At 40.0% G+C, this 22,556-nt stretch overlaps 1 protein-coding gene across 1 annotated transcript in view; it reads left to right on the top strand.

Moving 5' to 3' along the window:
• Positions 1–22,556, top strand: part of GPR156 (G protein-coupled receptor 156) — a 101,260-nt gene that overhangs the window by 67,326 nt on the left and 11,378 nt on the right. Inside the window, exons 4-8 of the mRNA XM_028504954.2 lie at positions 5,731–5,866; positions 6,122–6,232; positions 12,867–12,992; positions 14,189–14,284; positions 16,740–16,976. Coding sequence (XP_028360755.1) covers positions 5,731–5,866; positions 6,122–6,232; positions 12,867–12,992; positions 14,189–14,284; positions 16,740–16,976 — 706 coding nt within the window. The remainder of the gene's footprint in view (positions 1–5,730; positions 5,867–6,121; positions 6,233–12,866; positions 12,993–14,188; positions 14,285–16,739; positions 16,977–22,556) is intronic.

The raw sequence follows: 22,556 nt of genomic DNA, 5'->3' as shown, positions 1-22,556 counted from the left end.
ACTGGATGTTGTTGAGAGAACAGTTCAGATGACCAACCAGAGGTTAGAAATTAGGTAGAGAAAGGAGGAGAGGCTAATAGACTGTGAGGCAGCATAAAAACCAATGAACTGGAGGCCTGTAGGCTGTTTGAGAGCAAGTGTGTCAGAGGTAAGCAAATGAAAGGGCTGGAGGACAGGAGGCTGATTCATTTATTCATCAAGTATTTATTGAGTGCCTTCAATATTCGAGGTAGTGTTCTAGTGCTGGGAGTACATTATAAACAATTCTAATTGGGAGGAGAAGAAATAAACAACAACAGTAATAACTACGTAAATTAAACAATACATTAGAAAGCAATAAGTACTATGGAGGGATGGGGGTGGAGAGAATAGAGCAGGACCAGAAGGATTTGGAATTCTGGGGGAAGGGTGTGATTTTACATGGATTGTCATCATAGCCCTAGCTGAACAAAGATATGAAGGGAGAGGGGGAATAAACTGTGTAGATGTGTGAAATAAATATTCCAGGCAGGGGGAATAGCCACTTCAAAGCCTTGAAGTGTGTGGGTGTCTTGTATTTCCAGGAACAGTAAGGAGGCCCCTGTGGAGTGGAGTGGGCAGGGGACAAAGTAGGAAATCAGGTAGAGACATAACGGGGACCAACTGTGTAAGTCTTATGGACCCTGGAAAAGACTGGCTTCTCTTCAGAGTAAGATGGAGCATCATCACAGGGTTTTGAGCAGAGAAGTGACATGATCTGATTCACCTTTAATGGACTGCTCTGGCTTCTTTGTTGAAAACAGACATAGAGAGGGTCCAGTGTAGAAGCAGGGAGACAAGTTAGGAGGCTATTGCAATAATCCAAATGAGATATGCTAAGTAAGGCTTTGATCAGGGAATTGGCAGCAGAGCTGGTGAGAAGTATACTAGTTGGATTCTGGATGTGTTTCAAGGATAGAGCCAATAGGACTTCAGGATAGATTGGACATGGGTGGTGAGCAAGAGTTAAGGATGACTCCAAGATTTTTGGTCCAAGCAAATAGAAAGATGGAGTTACCATTATCTAAATTGGCACCGAATTTGAGAGGAACAGGTTGAGGGGGAAACTAGGAGTTAAAACTTTAAAAGATATAGTCACATCTATGTTTATTGTGCATCGTTTATCATAGCCAAGATATGGAAACAACCCAAGTGCTCATCAATAAACAAGTGGATAAGAAAGTGGTAGTATGCAATGGAATATTACTTGGCCATAAAAAAGAATGAGATCTTACCTTTTGTGACTACATGGATAGACTTAGAGGGCCTAAATGCTAAATGAAATAAGTCAAATAGAGAAAGACAAATACAATATGATTTCACTTATATGTGGGATCTAAAGAAAAAAATAAATGAACGAAAAAAGGGAAACGGACTCACAGATGCAGAGACCAGACTGATGGTAGCCAGAGGGGAGGTGGTTGAGGATCTGGGTGAAAAAGGTGAAGGGATTGATAAGTGCAGATTGGCAGTTACAAGATAGTAATAGTGATGTGAAATACAAAATGGTCACAGGGATGTAAAATTACATTAATATTGTAATAACTATGTATGGTGCCAACTGGGTACTTGAATTATCAGGGTGTCACTTTGTATGTTATGTGATTGTCTAACCACTATCCTGTAGACCTGAACTAATATACAATAATATTGAATGTCAACTGTAATTGAAAAATAAAATTAAAAAAGAAGACTAAGAGTTAAATTTTGGATGGATTATGATCAGAGAATGGAAGTGATGTTTAAAATTTCTGAAGTGGTACCATTCTGAATAAGCATAAGGCCTAGGGTATGACCCTGGGGATGGGTGTCTGAAAGTGAAATAAAGTGAAGTCATTCTGTTTAAAGAATTTAGAACTCTGAAGGTTGAAAGGTTAATGAAATCTCCTAGGGTGGTCTACTAGGATGGTGGCCCAGGCAGGAGAGGAAGGATCAGGGCCAGGCTGCTCTTGTCCCTGTGATACAAAGTTTTAATATAAATGACTAGCCAGGTTACACAAATATTAGTTTGAGGTACACAGAATTTGAATTGGATTCAGATTTGAACCTAATAGATTAGAAATAAGCAAGATAGAAAAATGATCATGGTTGCTGAAACACCAGACAAAATCATAATAAAGCTGTTTAAAACAGATCCAGATCAGAGATTTATAGTCCTGCTGTGGCACAAATCAAAAACAGTGGATCGAAAAAGAAATTCCGTAAATCTTCACAATTTATTCTTTATTGTTTTATTATGTTTTTTTGCAAATACATTCATGTTTGGTTTTAGATATGTTTCCAGCTCAGTGATACCATTTATATCAACTCATGGAGCATTGTAGAAAGCATGGCCCTGTGACATGTGAGGAAATTTTTCTATAGCAGCAGCAAGCCAAGAACCACCCTCTGCCCCATCTGCAGGTCTGTTTTCAGGTGCAGTCTCTACCCATCGTTAAAAAGAAACAATAGCATGACCCATCAGTCCTCCATAATTCTAAGAATAATAAACCTTCAAATTCAGAAACCAATATTTGATAACGATTTTTAAAACATTTTACTTATACCCCGGTGGATGTCACTGATGCATCCAAATTCTTTATAGACTATTGAGATGATAATCCAAGTTCATACAAGTTCTGTAGATGTAGACGGATATACTTCTCTTAGGTACTGAGAACTTACTTGAGAATAAAAAATCAAGAGAGCCCTTTCTTTATATTGATGAGATCACTATGTAAACTTTAAGAAAAAAATCTTGTTTTTGACTGCTGGTAACACAGTCCAAGCTTTTATCTCTTTGTAAATGTGACACAAATAATCTAGATGTGACTCACTCTTTACAATTGAGTATATATTTAAATCTTTTTCCTTTGTGGAAATCATGGGTTGCAGTTGATTAAAGTATTCAGCAAATGTAATTTCATCTTTTAGTTTAACAGGAAAATATAAATGACATTGCTGGTTGAATTCCTATCAAAGACATTCCCCAGGCATATATAATTCATATACTGAATTGGAGAAAATTCACTTTTTAGTGACTTTACAGGTGTTACCTTGGCCAAATAAAATAGGTAAATCATTTTCCTTTCATTTGTTTTTCTGAGGCAAGTTCTCAGTAAAATTGTTTTACTATGAAATATACATATATAAGTCCATAATATTCCATTTGAAAAACAAATTTGTATCAACTTCTGAGATATGAAGACTATGTAATATATACTTTGTCAAAAATAACTAAATTGAATTCCTCCTAATTCAGGAAGGGTTCCATATCAGGATTTCATGCAGTGCTGAATTACACGAAGGGAGATCTGACTGTACAGTGGTGTTCAAATAACATGGGCCCATAGTGAAGAATGAAGAAACCTACCTGTCAGGCCACACAGATGTGAGGCTGTGAAACCTGGAAAGTTGCTGAGTGAGAAGGTTATCGTCAGATGTTTATTGCTCATGCCCAGGAGCTTGTAGGTGGTCATGGGGAGGAATGGCCTTGGTTACTGGTCTTGCAGAAGCCCACCCAGTAGTAGTACCACTGCCCAAACTTCTGACTGTACCAAGTGGCCTGTCCCAACTCAGCAGTGCTCTCCCTTCTGAATCAGTGTCTGTCCTGGTCTCTCAGATGTATTACTCTTCTTAACAGATGTTTTGTGGAGCTGCTGGTTAGCATTGCTCTCATTTCGGTCGTCAGTATTCACCACATAGTCTCCTTCTTATGGGAAGGGATAAAGAATCTACGGAAGATTCCTCTCCATGTGTCCACAATTTGAAGATATGGGACTAATGATGTTAGGGCTGGATCTTAAATTTGATACAGGAGACTTATGATAAACAATATAAAAATGTTATTTATACATGCAGCTTTCTTGTTAAATGATGATGGTGGTATTTTAAGAAAATAAGTCTGAAAGTAATGTACAGGAGGTATTAGAACAGGGAAAAATGGGTGTTACAGAGAGCTAAAAGTTACACTAAAAATCTGAAAATTAGTATTTTTGTATCACCTTGGAGTTTTCAAAGAGTTTTGGCACACAACTCATTGATCTTTGCAATAACCTGTGGGGTGTACATGAAAGGTGGTATTATCTCCACTTCACATGTGAGGAGACAGGGACCTAGCAGTAGTTGCATGACTTGCCCATCGTCGCACAGCTGGGATCGGCAGAGCCAGGGTTCCCATTCATCACATCTGACTCCACTTCCACTGCTCCTAACACAATTGTATCTTGGATAAACATGGTAGCAGGAATAGAGAGTGGGGGAAAACTCAGAGAGATTTCAAAATAACAAGTGAAAGAAATTAGCAACTGACTGGGTATAGGTTATAAACAAACAGAAGGAAAGGTGATTCCTAGGTTCTAAATCCTGGAAGATGGTGAGATTCGTCATATCATCAGCTCCTGTTGACAATACACTTACTACGTGACAGGTCCTATGCCACATGCCTTACTATATTGCCTCATTAACTCCTCACAGCTCTGAGGGGGAGGGGTATTAGTAGCCCCATTTTATAAGGAGAATGCATAAGTGTTGTTTTCACTTTAGAGGAGGAAAAAAACTCAAGGTTTTTGCTCCAAGACAAAGGAAAGTTCAACTGGACTCTGGCTTACCATTCTTGGGACCAGAGTCCTGGGGCAGTGCTTTGGTGTTCTTACATGTGTGGATGTAAGTGTGTGGATGTAATTATGCTACCAGCCATGAAGTAATCAAGCTGGGCCAGTGGTAGTTATGATGTTTGCAAATCCAGTGCTAGCCAACAGTTTAATGCCTCCTAGATATTTTGCCTGCCGTTAAAATAGCCTGCTTTAAGCATATGGTTTTACCTTGGCCCTGAACTTTAAGGTGGTCAGTCAGGTAATCCAGGTTTATAGATAGCAATGCTTTTCTCCTCAGATATTATTAAAAATAAAAATATAACTAAGTATAATTATCATATGACTCAGTATAAATATTGCACTTATGTAAAATGCACTATTTAGACTAAAATTTTTAAATATAATTGCATTCCTCCTTAATTGTTACCAGTTGCTTTTAATTCTCAATTGTTACCCATAACAAAAAGCAAACAAAAAAGCAACTTAAGCCTGGTATTCCCCTAAGGTTAACGAATCCACACATACCTGCCTTGTCCTGAGCCTCTGCTGGTGTCTGGCGTTTGTCTGAGACCCTTACTGTCCACACCTCCCTCTAATCCTTGAGTTGCTCTGTAACCTTATTTAAAACTCCTCAGGAAAAGACCCTTGCCATAATTCTTGCTTTCAATTCTTGATTCCCCTTTCTCTCTCAGCCAGGCAGAAACAAGAAGACAGTTTACTTATCAAATAAATTAATAGTGTATGAAAAGAAATTTCCAAACCTTTTCTCAAATAGTAGTTTATCACTCATTTTTAAAGGCTTCAAACTATATCTCTTTAGGTATCTACCTGCTAGCTATTTCTTCACTAGGCTGCAAATAGCAGTCTTTTAGCAACCACAAACTTCAAGAAAAACTCCTAACTCTTAAAAGTTGGCCTTCTTTTAAAAGACTTGCAAGCAAGGAGTGCCAGAATTTAGTTCTCTTTGAAAACAAATTTAAATAAATCATAGCAGTATTTTACAGGGCTATAAATTGGTTTCTTCCTAGTGGCCCTTCACTCTGAGGCTGTGCCAGAGATGATGCTGGTGGGGAGGCGCTGTCCACTCCCAGGGTGTGGGGTCATGACCATAAGTGTCCTTTTTCCTGACTCCCTCTAGGATTGTGAAGATGTCCAGTCCCAACCTGAATATTGTGACCTTACTGGGCAGCTGTCTGACTTATAGTAGTGCCTACCTCTTTGGAATTCAGGATCGAGATGCTTCAGGGGGGAGTTCAATGGAAACTCTCATTCAGGTAGGTGAAGTCTTAGATTTTGTTTTAAGTATAATGCTAAAGTTTTGATCATTTTTAAATCAGCTTCTCCTAAGGGTAGCACTTGCCTTTGTCCTTGGTGTGGGCACTTTCAGAGGCAATCCCTAAAATGCTTTGTCAATAAAGTCCACTTTCTGCTCCACGGCCTGTGTGGACTGAGGCTTTGCAGTTCAGAATGTGTGTAGTATAACAGCAGTTCCTCTCATGCCTTTTGCTCCTGTCCATCTCCACCTGTAGGTAAGACTGTCCATGCTGTGCATTGGGACCTCCCTTGTGTTTGGACCCATTCTGGGGAAGAGCTGGCGACTCTACAAGGTGTTTACCCAGAGGGTCCCAGACAAGAGAGTGGTGAGTAGGCAGCAAGTACATTCCTCTTGACTGCAGATGGCAGGGTCACTATTGGTTAGAAGCTCAAGAAGCTTTGCCAGATTTCTAGGTCTGACCCCTTTACATTAGTCTGAAGTTCCTGCTTCTTACTTTAAACCTTGGAGTGGTGTGGCCTCCTAAGTCTTCAAGCTGTGTGTTCCTGCTACTGGAGAGATAAGTCTTTGAATATAGGTTCTGTTGCAAATGCACCCCAGGCCCAGGTGCTGCTCTGGGGATGTGATCTGGCCACTATGTGGCACCAACATGAGGTGCCCAGAGAGACTGTTGCTTGGCACAGGTGTGAGCTGAAAGTGAAGGGAGGGAGAGAGGACACAGAATCTCTAGCAAGTGTAAGCAGTTATTCCCTCAGTAGAGCCCAGTTCTTTTCTACGGAGGAGGCTACTTTCCGCACTAAGAAAGATGGGCATGGGAGAGGACACCCATTCAGCAGGTGGAATCAGCCCTACAAGCTATGTGGCAGCAGATCACCTACATGTCCCTGTTATCAAGTATGATACTAACCACATTCCCCCTTTTATCAGGGTCCCTAGGAGAGCTGCCTAAACCTCAAACTCTTTGTCTTTCCGCTCAGCCCAGACCCAATATATCTCTTGGAGGGAGTTTACTTCTCTGGATTGGTACTTTTTGTTTTTTGGGTTTTTAGCAAACATTACTGAATAATGGTGAATATATTCAAAAGCTCAGCTGTGCATACCCATACATATGAAGAAGATGGCTTAAAGGATAAGAAGTTTATTCATCCCCCTAGAACACCGATTTACTTTTTTAAAAATAGCTTTATCAAGGCATAGTTGTCATGCTATGAACTGCACATATTCAATGTATATGATTTCATAAGTTTTGGCATATGTGTACATTCATTAAACCTGGTGAATAATCCACAAAAGCTTCCTCGTGTACACCTTTATCTCCCTCTCTTGTCCAATCCTTACTTCCTCTGTCCCTGTCCCCAGGCAACCGTTGATCTGCTTTTGTTACTGTAGATGAGTTTGCATGTTCCAGAATTTTATAGATTGGAATTATACAGTATGTGCTTTTTTTGGTCTGTCTTCTTTTACTTGGCGCAATTACTTTGAAATTCATACACATTGCTGTGTGCCTCAGTGGTTCTTTCCTTGTTACTGCTGAGTGGTGTTCCAATGTGCAGACACACTTCAGTTTGTTTATCCTATTGATGGATGTTTGGGTTTGTTTCCAGTTTGGGAATATTAAAAATAAAACTGCTATGAATGTATTCATATATAAGTCTTTACGTCGACATATGCTTTCATTTCACTTGGCTAAAAACCCAAGAGTAAAATGGTTTTATCACATGGTAGGTATGTGTTTAACTTTCTAAGAAATTGTCCGACTGTTTCCCAGATTGATTGTACCATGTTACATTCTCACCAGAAGAATCTTAGAGTCCCTTTCCTCCACACCCTCACCAACATTTGAGTTGGTTGGTCTTTTTTATTTTAGCCATTCTAATTGGTGTATGTAATAGTATTTCGCTGTGATTTAATTTGCATTTCCCTGATGCAATGTTGAGCATCTTTTCACATGTATACAGAGTGGGGCAAAAGTTGGTTCACAGTTATTCATAAGGAAAATAATGCAATAATTAATAAATAATAATACAAGAATAAACTCTATGTTTTGCATACTCGCAACTGTAAACATGCTATCTTAATTGGTGAAGTACCTGCTCATTTGTCACACATTTTTAAGTTTAGTTGTTTGTTTATTATTGAGTTTTGATCATTCTTTTTTTTATTCCAGATACAAGTCCTTTATCAGATATATGATTTGCAAAGATTTTCTTCCAAAATTTACAAAGATTGTGGCTTCTCCTTTATTGAAATGAAGAGTGAAGTAAAATATGAAGAGTGTCTTTCAAAAAGATGTTTCCAATTTTGATGAAGTTCACTTCCTCTAATTTTTTATTGATCATGTGTTTGATATCAGATCTAAGAAACTTTTGCCTAACCCAAAGCCCCAAAAGGTTTTCTCCTATGTTCTACAAATTTTATGAGTTTTAGTTTCCACAGTTAGGCTTATGATCCATTTTTCGGATAATTTTTAAATATGGTATGCTATATAGATCAAAGTTCATTTGTTTACATATAGATAGCCAATTGTTCCAGCAAGATCTTTTGAAAAGACTGTCCTTTCTTCACTGAATTAACTTTGTACTTTTGTTGAAAATCATTTGTCCATAAATGAGTAGATCTATTTTTGAATTGTACTCTGTCTCATTGATGTAGTTTATTTTGACACAAGTACCATATTATCTTGATTATTGTAACTTTCTATTAAATCTTGAATCAGGGAATATTAGTTCTCCAACTTTGTTCTTCTCTTTCAATATTGTTTTGGTTATTTTAAGTCTATTGAATTCTCATGGATTTTCAAATCAGTTTGCAAATTTTGGCAAAAATTCTACTATAATTTTTAATGAAATTGTGTTGAATTTATAGACCAAATTGTAGAGAGTTGACTTCTTTAAAGTATATATTTGTTGTCTATTACAACAGCTATTACAGCTGTCCCATTTTTTTCTCCCCTTTATTCTTCTCTGTCCTGCACCCTCCCTCCCACCATCCCCTTCCTCACTTCATGTCCATGGGTTATACATATAAGTTCTTTGGCTTCTACATTTCCTGTACTATTCCCCCTGTCTATTTTGTACCTACCATTTGTGCTTCTTATTCCCTGTACCATTTCCCCCATTCTTCCTCCACCCACTCCCTGCTCATAACCCTCCATGTGATGTCCATTTCTGTGATTCTGTTCCTGTCCTAGTTGTTCACATAGTTCATTTTTTGTTTTGTTTTGTTTTTTAGGGCCGGTTGTTGATAGTTGTGAGTTTGTTGTCATTTTACTGTACATAGTTTTGATCTTCTTTTTCTTAGATAAGTTCCTTTAACATTTCATATAAAAAGGGCTGAGTGATGATGAACTCCTTTAACTTGACCTTATCTGAGAAGCACTTTATCTGCCCTTTCATTCCAAATGATAGCTTTGCTGGATAGAGTAATCTTGGATGTAGGTCCTTGCCTTTCATGACTTGGAATACTTCTTTCCAGCCCCTTCTTGCCTGCAAGATTTCTTTTGAGTAATCAGCTAATGGCCTTACAGGAACTCCTTTGTAGCTGTCTCCTTTTCTCTTACTGCTTTTAAGATTCTCTCCTTATCTTTATCCTGGGTAATGTAATTATAATGTATCTTGGTTTGTACTTCCTTGGATCCAACTTCTTTAGGACTCTCTGAGCTTCCTGGACTTCCTGGAAGTCTATTTCCTTTGACGGACTGGGGAAGTTCTCCTCCATTATTTTTTCAAATAAGTTTTTAATTTCTTGGTCTTCCTCTTCTTCTTCTTGCACCCCTACCATTTGGATGTTGGAATGTTTAAAGTTGCCCTGGAGGTTCCTAAGCCTATTTTCATTTTTTTGAATTCTTGTTTCTTCATTCTATTCTGGTTGAAAGTTTATTTCTTCCTTTTGGTCCAAACCATTGATTTGAGTCCCGATTTCCTTCCCTTCACTGTTGGTTTCCTATATATTTTTCTTTCCTTTGCTTTGCATAGCCTTTACTTTTTCCTCTACTTTGCAACCATACTCAACCAACTCTGTGAGCACCCTGATTACCAATGAACTCTGGTTTTGAACTCTGCATCTTATAGGTTGGCTGTCTTTTCATCGTTAGTTGTATTTTTGGACTCTTGATTAACTGTTCATTCATTTGAGCCATATTTCTTTGTCTTGGTGCAGCTGTTATGTTGTAAGGGTCAGAGCCTTAGGTATTGGCCAGGATGGGGCAACCTATGTCGCTGCACTGTGGTGCTGTCTATCAGGGAGGGGTCCAAGAGGGAACAATGCCATTTGTTCCACTCTTGGCCAGCTTTCAGTCACTTCCCCTGCTACCCACAAGCAAATTGGGCCCTTCCAGTGCTGATTCCCAGGTGGGTGGGTTTGTGTACATTCTAGGACCCTGTGGGTCTCTCCAACAAACTGTCCTGTGAGGCTGGGAGTTTCTCCCATTGCCATAACCCCCACAGATTTTAACAGCCAGAGGTTTTGAGACTTTCTTTTCCCCCATGCTGGAACCCTGGGTTGTGTAGTCTGTCTTGCTACCTAGCCTTTCCTCCCAGTTTATCCTCAAGCAAATGTGGGGCCACCCAGTCCAAAAGCCGCCAACTCACCCACCCAGTCCTCCAGCTGCCACCTTGCTGCTCGTCCTCTCCTCCCTGGCTGTCCCTCTCCACCCCTCCTACCAATCTGGATAAATGTTTCTTCTTTAACTTTTTGGTTGTCGGACTTCCATACAGTTTGATTTTCTGGCAGTTCTGGTTGTTTTTTGTTTTTAAATTTGTTCTTGTCCTTCTTTGGTTGTGCAAAGAGGCATAGTGTATCTAACTATAACTCCATCTAGGCCAAAAGTTCCTGGAGAGTAGACTTCTCAACAATGTTTTGTCTGTTAACCCACAAACACATTATATTTCTCCATTTATTTAGGTCTTCTCTCAGCAATTTTTTGTACTTTTTAGTGAAAGTTTGTCACATCTTTTATTATATTTATTCCAAAGTATTCTATATTTTTATGCTCCTATGCATGCTATTATTTTTTATTTCGCTTTCCAATTTTTTGTTGCTAATATATAGAAGTACACTTGATTTTGGTATGGTGATCTTGTTTGCTGAAAACCATGCTAACCTATTTATTAATTCTAGTAGCTTTTTTGTAGATTCCATCAGATTTTCTACATGGATTATTATATCATCTGTGAATAAAGACAGTTTCTGCCCAGTCTCTTGTATGATGATGGCACTGGCTAGAAACAACAGTAAAATGTTCAATAGAAGTGCTGAGAGAAGACATTCTTGAATTGTTCTTTATTTTATGGGGAAAACATTCAGTCTTTCAAAACTAAATATGATGTTAACTATAATTTTATTGTAGATGCCTTTTAGTTAGTTGGGGAAGCTACCTTCTATTCCTATATTGCCGAGAGTTTTTATTAAGAGTTGATGTTAGGTTTTATGAAATGCATTTTCTGTGTCTGTTGACATAATTACATGTTTTTCTTTCATTTTTATTTGTTCATGTGTTGGATTACATTAAATGATTTTAGAATCATAAACCAACCTTGAATTCCTGAGACAAACTCCACTTGATCATGACATTTATCCTTTTCTTGCATTGTTTGATTTATTTTGTTTACAATGTGTGTATTATGTTCATAAGTGATATTGGTTTTTAATTTTGTTTTGTTGAAAAGTCTTCCTCTGGCTCTGGTGTCAGGGTAACACCAGCCTTTTAGGATGAGTTGGGAAGTATTCCCTCCTCTTCAGTTTCTGGAAGAGTTTATGTGTAATTTGCATTTGCCTAATATTAGTACTTTATTATAGTATGCTTCCATTTCTCCCCTTCTCAATTTTTGTGTTATTTTTACTTTTACATATGTTCTAAGCCCCACACAACTGTATTTTTTAAAATTAGTTATCTTTTAAAGATATTTTGAAAATAAAAATAAATCACATATTTTTCCATGAAATAAACATTTCCAGAGCTCTTACTCTCCTTGGACAGAATTCTTCTGATATTATTTTCCTTTTTGCTGAAAGATATTTAACATTGTCATGTGAGTATTCTAGTACTGAATTTTTTCAGCTTTTGTTTATTGAAAAAAGTCTTTATTCCACCTTTGTTTTAGAAAGGTATTTTTTGCTGGGCATAGAATTCTAGATTGAGGTTTTCTTTTTTACTTTTATTACATTAAAGGTTTTTCTCCACTGTCTTCTCACTTGGTCTTGTATCTGATGAGATGTCTGATGGCTTCCTTATCTTTGTTTTCTATGCATAATGTATCTTGGTTTGATGGTTGCCTCAAACTGCTATTTATCACTGGTTTTGAGCAGCTTGATTAAGCAACCAATTTGTTTTTATCTTACAAACACCATGCATCATGTACCTGGTTGTGCTTTTTTCTTTCCATTGGTTGACAAAAACCCAGACCCATATTTCTGCCCCAATTCATGAATGTTATGTACTCTACTTACCTGCGCCTTCATCATAATTCCCTTTACATCTTCTTTTCCTTAATGGTTTTCAACTTTTCATCCTATTGCAGGATATATATTTTCCTAATTTTATTTTTTATAGTCACAAAAGTAACACATTTCTGTATGAAATCCAGTGATTCATATAAAGATAAAGAAAGTGTTAGCAATCCCTCTTCTAGCACCCTCAGCTCTCAATCCTATCCTCCAGGTTAATGGTTGTTAATAGCTTTATGTGAAAACTCCCCATCTCTCTATATGCTCATATATACATATCTAGAAATAATAGAGTATTTATTTTAAAACCCTTGACTTTTTTATGGGAAAAGGCAGAATATAGAAAATATAAACAAATGGAAATGTTTAATGGCGATGATGATATTGACACAGAAATCATTGTAAATATTTAGTGTCTCTTTCACCTTTGATAGCTGGATTGAAGCATTTTGGGAGAGCTAACCCTGGAGTCTATAGCTCAGAACACGTAGGGCACTCTGTCTAGCCCCTGTATAGCCACTGAGCTAATGAAAATTATGACCTTGACTGTTTTTCAGATAATCAAAGACCTGCAGTTACTGGGGTTGGTGGCAGCCCTAGTGATAGCTGATGTGATCCTGCTCATGACATGGGTACTGACTGATCCCATCCAGTGTCTCCAGATTCTTGGTGTCAGTATGACGGTGAGGAGCCCAGTCCCTGGAGAATTCAGTTTTTTTCCTGAACTGGGGGGACTGGCTTCTGTGGACACACAGGGGTCATTCTCCCAGTACCACACCGTGTGGGCATCCTCCCAACAAGGAGATAAGTGACCCAAAGAGGGAGAGTTGGGAGCTGTGGCTGCTGTGAAGACCTTGCCCCTTGCCTGAAAGGTGTGCTACCACTCCCACTGCTCCTCCTGCCCCAGGTATCCTCCATTTGCATCCAGTGTGATGTCAGCACACTGGAATCTGCCTGGCAGTTATCTCTGCTTCCACATTATTAAAAATGAGAGCTTTCAGCAACTGGAAGTTGCCTTCCCCTAAGTCGGGGGGCAAACTCATTTTCACCCCAGGCCAAATCAGCCTCGCAGTTGCCCTCAAAGGGCTGAATGTAATTTCAACTTCTTAACAGTTAAGGAGTAGTTACATTTATACAGTCCTAAAATTATTTTGACCCTTTGAAGGCAACTGTGAGGTTGATGTGGCTCCTGGTGAAAATGAGTTTGATCCCCTGCCCTAAGTGTTGGTAGGTAAAAGTAGTATTTTGAGGTCATCTTTTGAGTCGTTCAACTCTGGTTCAAATCCAGGCTCTAGCATTTTCTAGTCATATGACCTTGGGAAAGTCACTTAACCTCTCTAAGTCTCTGTTTCCTCACATGCAAAGTGGAGATAATAATACCACCTGTTTCTTAGGGCTTTGGTAGTAAAAAGAATGTAGATGAAGTCAACTGTGCCTGGTACATAGTGTTCAAATAAGAGGAAATAATATTTCTCCAGCCTCACAAGAGGCTGAGGAATACAGTGGAATCATGACAATGCAGATTTAATATTTAAGGTTTTAACTGTTAACAAATAGCCCTAACATGGTATGAAATTTGTAAATTGTAATTTTACTGGTGCACCAGTGTGAATCATCTTAGTAGCAAAGCACACAGCAGAGGGTATAAGCCCTGCTGCCACCAAACATCCACATGTCAGCCCAACTTTATCATCTTTTCCTCCAAATAATAATCACTCTCATCTATCTAATGGAGTCAACTAAATTTTATGGCTTTTACACATCAGGGGGGAAATATACATGCTGTAGAGGAGCTCCTGCTCAAGGGTCTTTGCAGGGGTCTGCTGTGTGTTCCTCATAATTGTGGGTACCCTCAGTCCTTACTTTGTGTCCCCCCTAGGTATCAGGGAGAGAAGTGTCCTGCTCGCTGACCGGCACACACTTCTGTGCTTCCCGGTACTCCGATGTCTGGATTGCTCTCGTTTTGGGATGCAAGGTTGGTCACCACATCTCCTTGGGATATGGTCCATCAACAGCAAAATGAGTATAAAGAGGAAATTAATGAGGTGATTCCTGCCAAGGGTCTTGAAATCAGGGAAGACCTCTGCTGATACATAAATCTGAAGGCTATGACCCTTATTATTTCTCTGCTTTGGGCAGAGTCACTTTTTCAACTCTTTGCACTCCCTCATTTTGTTCTCCCCCAAATCATGTGGAATTCACCTAATGTTTCTACCATTTCTTGGTCTGGTTTTTTAAGTTGGATTGGCAATATCAGTTTCCTTCCCAAATCGCTGCAAGAAAGATTTGTGTCAAGGCATCCTGCTGCCATTCACCCACCTACCGTTCTCACTGTGGCTGGAAGCAGAGTTGGCCCTAAGACAGATGACAATGTTCGTGATGTCCTTCAAGTGATTCCAGGCTGCCTAAAGTGTCTTCTGCACTGAATCTCCATCATTAGACTCATTTGTCTCTGTTAGATGGCTAAAGTAAGATATCATTTCCAGAGGGTACAGGATACCTGCACAGGACATTAAAGGAGGTCCTTAGAACGAACTGTCCTATTAGCTGGTTTTAAGCTTGTAGGGACAGAATCTGGCTCAGGAGAGCATAGGGCAAGCCTGTTTCAATGAATGAGGCAAGCCCTGTGTGGCAGGAAGCTGCCTGTCAATTATCAGTGCAGAAAGTCCTGTTTGACTCATTGCTGGCAGAGTAGGAGTTTTACTAGAAATATGTGGTCTCCAAAGCTAAACTTAAAGTTCCAGGAGCCCCCACCTAAGCCTGTCAACTGCCCACTACCCCATACCTCTCCATAGTGAAGTCAAACATCATATAAGTATATGTAATTCACTCAAGCATGAATCATAGATGTATAGGAGCTCTATTAATACCTTGTTCCCATTGGGCAAGAATTTTAATGGAATTAAAATTTTTTAGTAGAATCAGATGCCAACATTTCACAATCACAGAGTTAACTTTATTCACCTTTGATTAAGTCACCAAAAATCCAACTGTTCCTAATGCCACCTGATGTCATCAGTTACCCAAAAGTCAGGTCCCTCTGGCCTCCTGACTTGTGTATCGTGTATCCTCTGACCATAGAAGGTCCCAGGGTGGCATGTCAGGCCCCAGTTGGGACACTGGGCATTGGAGGCACCCAGAAGGCATCTCTGCCATGATGACTCTTTCTTTCACTTTAGTCAGTCAGTCCTCCCAAAAAGTATTGATAGGGCAGTCCCTGCAGGTGGAGCTGTTAGGTGGGGGATTTCAGGGTCCCTGGCAGATGTCCTCTGATACCTGACCTGATGTTCATTGTTAGTTCTCCCTCTGAATTCCCATGGTTCCCACGCAACCTCATCCCCATGGTATCTTCATATTCAGTTATAAAACACAGACATTTATATCTTGCATTCAATCTCCCCACCAGACTGGGCTCCTTGAGAGGCAGGACCATGACTCATTTTTCTTCATAGCACTGTTTCCTGCCCAGCACTTAGCATGATACTTTGCATACAGTCAAAGGAACATACATCAAATCTATATATTATGTATTATTGATTAAAGCTTTGATTTTTGTTTAAATATAGTTCTTTAAGGTGCTGTGAGTCACTTTTCTTCTTAGCACAAATGAGAAATCTGAGAACAGGTTTATATTCATGGAGAAAAGGAAAGAATAGGGCCCTAGATTCCTGATGGTAGGGGCCAGGAGTGTCTCAAGAGGGTGAAGGTATGGATGGAGCCTTTACTGCCTGTGCACACCCCACAGGCTCATCTAGGTCCTAGCCTGCCTTTGTTCTCCTCCATTTCTACTCTTCATCTCTCATAAACACCCCCTGGCACAGAGCCACTGCTAGCCTATAGAGATCCTTTGTGTAAATTAGAAAGAGGCATCCCTTTTGGGCAGATGCAATCTTGCAGGTGCAGGGCTTGGCAAACAGATGATGCCTTTGGGAAAATTAGAAAAAAGATCCTCTTCCTCAGGGCATTGGTCCTGCCAGCAGCACAGGGCTTGAAAAGCAGACTACGGGGCTATTTCAGTTTCCACAAGGCCCTCAGCTCCATGCAGTGCAAAACCACATAGTGAACATGGCAGCCCTCATCACCAGCAGCACGATGCACCCACTACCCTTCTAGTACCCAGAGCCCTTTCTGTAAGGCTCCCACCCACCCATACCATTGTGTCCTTAGCCTCATCCCAGCAGAGTCCTGTCTTGCCAACCTCTGATAAACTCCTCAGTGCAGGAGAGGAAAATAACATTAAGCACCTACTAGATGTAAGGGGCCACTCTAAAGCCACCCAAGAGTCTTCACATGTCTACGTATATCCTCATAGCAACCCTGTAAGGTTGGTATTATAATCCTTATTTTAAATGGTCCCCACCCTCCTGCTCTTTGACCCCGAGTCTGTTATTCCACTTCCCCTAGCCTCTGGTTCTCCCCTCTGCTTCCAGGGTCTGCTGCTGCTGTATGGTGCCTACCTGGCTGGCCTGACTGACCATGTCAGCTCTCCTCCTGTGAATCAGTCTTTAACCATCATGGTTGGAGTCAACCTTGTGGTGCTGACTGCTGGGCTTCTTTTTGTGGTCACCAGATACTTGCACTCCTGGCCCAACCTGGTCTTTGGTCTCACGTCTGGAGGAATCTTTGTTTGCACAACCACCATCAACTGCCTCATCTTCATTCCCCAGGTATGCCCTACGAAGGGTTTGGCAGGGCCACTTCTCCAGGGGATTTACTGGGCATGATATATTTCTCATTGTGTTTTCTAGCAAGACTTTGGGGTACCATTTACTGGAGAGTCATAAGGAAGGTGGGTTCCTGGTGAGCTGGCTCCTTCTGTTCTTCCAACCTTGCTCTCCTGAAGGAAGATGGCTCTGCTTTCAGTCAGCAAGGGGGGCAGCCCAGAGTGGCTGAGCCATGGTGGCTGCCCATGTCTACCCCTGGCAGCGGACTTGCTGACCTGCTTTTCCACCATCCTCTAGTCTGTTTCACTCATGCCCAATCCCTTCCTCATCTTGATGTCATTCTTTCTCTAGCCTGGGAATGAGGAGCCTTTCCTTCTTTCCTGTTTAAGATGGCAGATTCACAGGGAAAACCTCTTTGGTAACTTTATGCAATTTTAAATGCTTTTCCTTTCTTTTTATTATAGTAAAATTTAGAGCATTCCCCTTCTTCTCACAATAAAGAGAAATAAAAATTAAATAAAAACATGTTTCATATTATGGGGAATAAAGAAAAAAAATCAAACAGGGGAGGAAAATAGAAGCAGAAATGTCCAAACAGCAAAGAGGAAAAAAAAGGAGTTGGAGGGAAAGGCAAAGGAATTCATAGGCTCTGAAAGGGAAGTGATGTGAAATTATTCATGTTGGACCTGAGGGTACCACTGAGCCACATGCATCTGAGTTAATGAATTTTCCATTAGGCACTTTTCCCATTTCCCTAGTAGTTCTCTTTTTCTTTCCCTGGGGCCTCCCTCATCCCACTACCTCCTCAACACCCCATTCTGGTTCCCATTGCACCTTCTAGTTGACTATGAATGACTTTGCCATGAAGCCACTGACTGATAAAATGGCTGTGGAAAATTACAAGGTATTTATCAAAGGAAAGAGTGGACTTTGGGGCATGATGTTGTGACACCAGGTTAGGCCTTTTACTTTTCTTCCTTTTCACAAATTCTCATGCAAATGGTCAAAATAGTAAACAAATATGAAAAAAGCTATTGCAGCAGCACTAAAAACCAAGGATAGGTATTGCCTCTATGCCAGAAACTAGGGGAATTTTTGCTGAATCTTAATGTTATAAGAACTGAATTTAAAGGGAGCCATTGACAGTTGAGTCTTATTTGTCTGGAATGTAATGGAAAAGGTCTATGAAAAGCAAGGGCTGTTCCTCTCTAGGAAATGGGGAAAAGGAAGTGGGAAGGGGCTTTTTGGGAAGCCCACCCTTTAGGCCCTGTGGCCAATGTTGTTGACTGGTAACCCATCCACCCACTGCCAAACTCTTTCTTCCTTGCTCGCCTCCAGTATATAGTCTGAAAGAGCTAACCACCTGCTTTTCTAGCCTCCCTTACAGCTAGGGGTGCCCACATGACCTAGTTGAACACTAAAGGTTTTCTGAGAGGCGTCTGAGAAAGTTTTTGCTTTCCTGAAAAAACTATTGGTGTGGCTGGTGTCACCTCTTCCACCTCCCTTCTACCTTGAATGTTTGTTATGCCAGGAGCTATGGCAGCCATTTTGGAGGGAAACCCTAAAAGAATGTATTTACCATAATACCCTGGGGAATTATAGCTCTTCTCATATAAGACTACAAATTCATAGACCAATGAAGAGATTCTGCAGTTCATAAGAAGAGGTCCACAAATTTCTGGAGATTTAGAGAAGCTTCCTTCCTCTGATGTAAAATAGAAGTTTATAAAAAACATCAGATTTGTCTTGTCAATAGGATTTAAAGGATGCTGCCTCTCTTCAACCAAAGCAAACCAATGAGAAGGACCTAGTCTTAGATCACGAAATATTAAATAAGGATCAGAAATACTGTCTTAAATTCAAACCCCCAGTAGAAACATTGAATAGACAATTGGACATGGGGAAAATACTGAATTAATGAGTTAATTGAAGGAAAGAGATCGTAAGAAGACAAACAATGAGAGACTAGATAAGAAAATATGGAGAACAGATCTATGGATACAATTAGAGCTAATAGGAATCTCTTTTTTAAAAATATATTTTATTGATTATACTATTGCAGTTGTCCTATTTCCTACCCTTCACTCCCCTCCACCCTGCACACCCCCTCCCACCGACATTCCCTCCTTTAGTTCATGTCCATGTGTCATACTTAAAAGTTCTTTAACCTCTACATTCCCCATACTATTCTTACCCTCCCCCAGTCTATTTTCTACCTACCTTTTTTGCTACTTATTCTCTGTCACTTCTTCCCCTCTCTCCCCCTCCCAGTCCCCTGTTGCTAACCCTCCATGTGATCTCCATTTCTGTAGTTCTGTTTCTGTTCTAGTTGTTTGCTTAATTTGTTTTTGCTTTTGTTTTTGTTTTAGGTGTGGTTGTTAATAATTGCAAGTTTGCTGTCATTTTACTATACATGTTTTTTATCTTCTTTTTCTTAGATAAGTCCCTTTTACGCTTCATATAATAAGGGCTTAGTGATGATGAACTCCTTTAACTTGGCCTTATCTGAGAAGCACTTTCTCTGCCCTTCCATTCTAAATGAAAGCTTTGCTGGGTAGAGCAATCTTGGATGTAGGTCCTTGCCTTTCATAACTTGAAATACTTCTTTCCAGCCCTTTCTTGCCTGCAAGGTCTCTTTTGAGAAATCAGCTGACAGTCTGATGGGAACTCCTTTGTAGATAACTCTCTCCTTTTCTCTTGCTGCTTTTAGAACTCTCTCCATTTTAATCTTGGCTAATGTAATGATGATGTACCTTAATGTGTTCCTCCTTGGGTCCAACTTTTTTGGACCCAAGGGCTTCCTGGAAGTCTATTTTCTTTGCCAGATTGGGAGGTTCTCCTTTATTATTTGTTCAAATAACTTTTCCACTTGTTGTTTTTTTCCTCTTCCACTTCTTGTACCCCTATAATTTGGATGTTGGAACATTTAAAGGTGTGCTGGAAGTTCCTAAGCCTCTCCTCACTTTTTTTGAATTCTTATTTCTTCATTCTTTTCTGATTGGATGTTTCTTTCTTCTTTGTGGTCCACTCCATTGATTTGAGTCCCAGTTTCCTTCCCATCACTGTTGGCCCCCTGTACATTTTCCTTTATTTCACTTAGTGTAGCCTTAATTTTTTCATCTAATTTGCAACCAAATTCTCTGAACACTCTTGTCCCTTTTGCATCCTAAGTCTCTGAACCAAGTTCCAGTCTCTTTGGCATTTGATTCTTCAGCACCTAGGACAGTAATGATATCTAGGTACACTCCCATGTACACACAAATGTAAAATTGCAGGTCCAAATTCAGCTTGAAATATGACTTCCAGGTTTGAACTAAGCATCAAACACTTGATTTGTTAAAGTGTGTGGAACCCTGACCAAGTGGCTCAGTTGGTAGGAGCATCACCTCCATACACAAAAAGGTCGTGGGTTCAATTCCTGGTTGGGGAGCAGATGAAAGGCAACCAATCAATGTTTCTCCCTCTCTCTCTTCTTTCCACTCTTCTAAAATCAATAAATATATCCTTGGATGAGGATTAAAAATATGCATATATATAGAAAGTGAGAGTGGAAGTGGAATTATGGGATACAAGAACAGGATGGATGGACACTGTTCCCCATTTTTCCTTCTAGCTGTCTTGAACTTCCTTCCTCTTTATCTTCCCTCATCTGTTTTCTCTCACACACCTTTTCTCCTCTTGAATTGACCAAGACATCAAACTTTAAAAATATATACTTTTAGTCCACTGTATTTTAGGTTTAGGAAGTAAATTCTTTAAAAAATCTAAAACTAGGGACTTCCAGCCAAGATGGAGGTGTAGGTACAAACACTGTGCCTCCTCCCACAACCAAAAGAAAGACAACAACAAATTTAAAAAACAACAACAACAATCAGAACTGCCGGAAAATCAAACTGTATGGAAGTCCAACAACCAAGGAGTTAAAAAAGAAACATTCATCCAGACTGGTAGGAGGGGTGGAAACAGGCAGCCAGGTGGAGAGGGCTCATGGCAAGGCAGCCACTGGAGGAGCAGGGTGAGCAAGACAGTGGCTTGCAGACTGGGAGGTCCCACATTCACATACAGATAAACCAGGAGGAACAACTGGGGAGTGAGACAGACTATGCAACCCAGGGCTCCATTGTGGGGAAATAAAGCCTCAAAACCTCTGACTGAAAACACTTGTGGGGGTTGAGGCAGCAGCAGAAGCAACTCCCAGCCTCACAGGAGAGTTCGTTGGAGAGACCCATGGGGTCCCAGAATGTACACAAACATACCCACCTGGGAATCAGCACCAGAAGGGTCCAATTTGATTGTGGGTAGCAGGGGAAGTGACTGAAAATCAGTAGAGAGCAGAGCAAGCAGCACAGTTCCCTCTCTGACTCCTCCCCCGCATACAGCATCACAACGCATAGAAGTGTGTTGCCTTGTCCTGGTGGATACCTAAGGCTTCACCCCTTACTATGTAACAGGCCACTGAGACAAAAAATATAAAAGGCCCAAATGAAAGAACAGATCAAAGCTCCAGGAAAAAACAAACAAGTAAGCAATGAAGAAATAGTCAACCTATCAAGCGCACAGTTCAAAACACTGGTTATCAGGATGCTTCAGGGACTCACTGGGTATTTCAACAGCATAAAAAAGACCCAGGCAGCAATGAAGGCTGCTTTATGTGAAATAAAGAAAAATCTACAGGGAGCCAACAGTGATGGGCAGGAAATCAGGACTCAAATCAATGATCTGGACCAAAAGGAAGAAAGAAAACATTCAACCAAAACAAAGTGAAGAAACAAGAATTTTAAAAAATGAGGAGAGGCTTAGGAACCTCCAGCACACCTTTAAATGTTCCAACATCCAAATAATAGGGGTGCCAGAAGGAGAAGAGGAAGAGCAACAAGTGGAAAAGTTATTTGAACAAATAATGAAGGAGAACTCCCCAAATCTGGTGAAGGAAATAGATTTTCAGGAAGTCCAGGAAGCTCAGAGAGTCCCGAAGAAGTTGGACCCAAGGAAGAATACACCAAGGCACATCATAATTACCCATATTTTTACCCAAGAGTAAAAATAAGAAGAGAATCTTAAAAGCAGTAAGAGAAAAGGAGAGAGTTACCTACAAAAAAGTTCCCATCAGACTATCTGCTGATTTCTCAAAAGAAACCCTGCAGGCAAGAAGGGGCTAGAAAGAAATATTCCAAGTCATGAAAGGCAAGGACCTACATCCAAGATTACTCTATCCAGTAAAGCTTTCATTTAGAATGGAAGGGGAAATAAAGTGCTTCTCAGGTAAGGTCAAGTTAAAGGAGTTCATCATCACCAAGCCCTTATTATATGAAGTGTGAAAGAGACTTATCTAAGAAAAAGAAGATCAAAACTATGAACAGTAAAATAACAACAAACTCACAGCTATTAACAACTGAATCTAAATTCAAAAACAAAAACAAACTAAGCAAACAACTAGAATAGGAACAGAATCATGGAAATGGGGGGTTATCAGTGGGGGAGCAATAGGGGATAGACAGGGAAAAGGTACAGGGAATAAGTGGCATAAGCGGTAGGTAGAAAATAGACAAGGGGAGGTTAAGAATAGTATAGGAAATGGAGAAG

Source organism: Phyllostomus discolor, chromosome 2 (genome assembly GCF_004126475.2).
Source record: "Phyllostomus discolor isolate MPI-MPIP mPhyDis1 chromosome 2, mPhyDis1.pri.v3, whole genome shotgun sequence".
Lineage (NCBI taxonomy): Eukaryota > Metazoa > Chordata > Mammalia > Chiroptera > Phyllostomidae > Phyllostomus > Phyllostomus discolor.
Note: the sequence above shows the minus strand (reverse complement) of the source record. Positions and strands in the feature narration are given on the sequence as shown.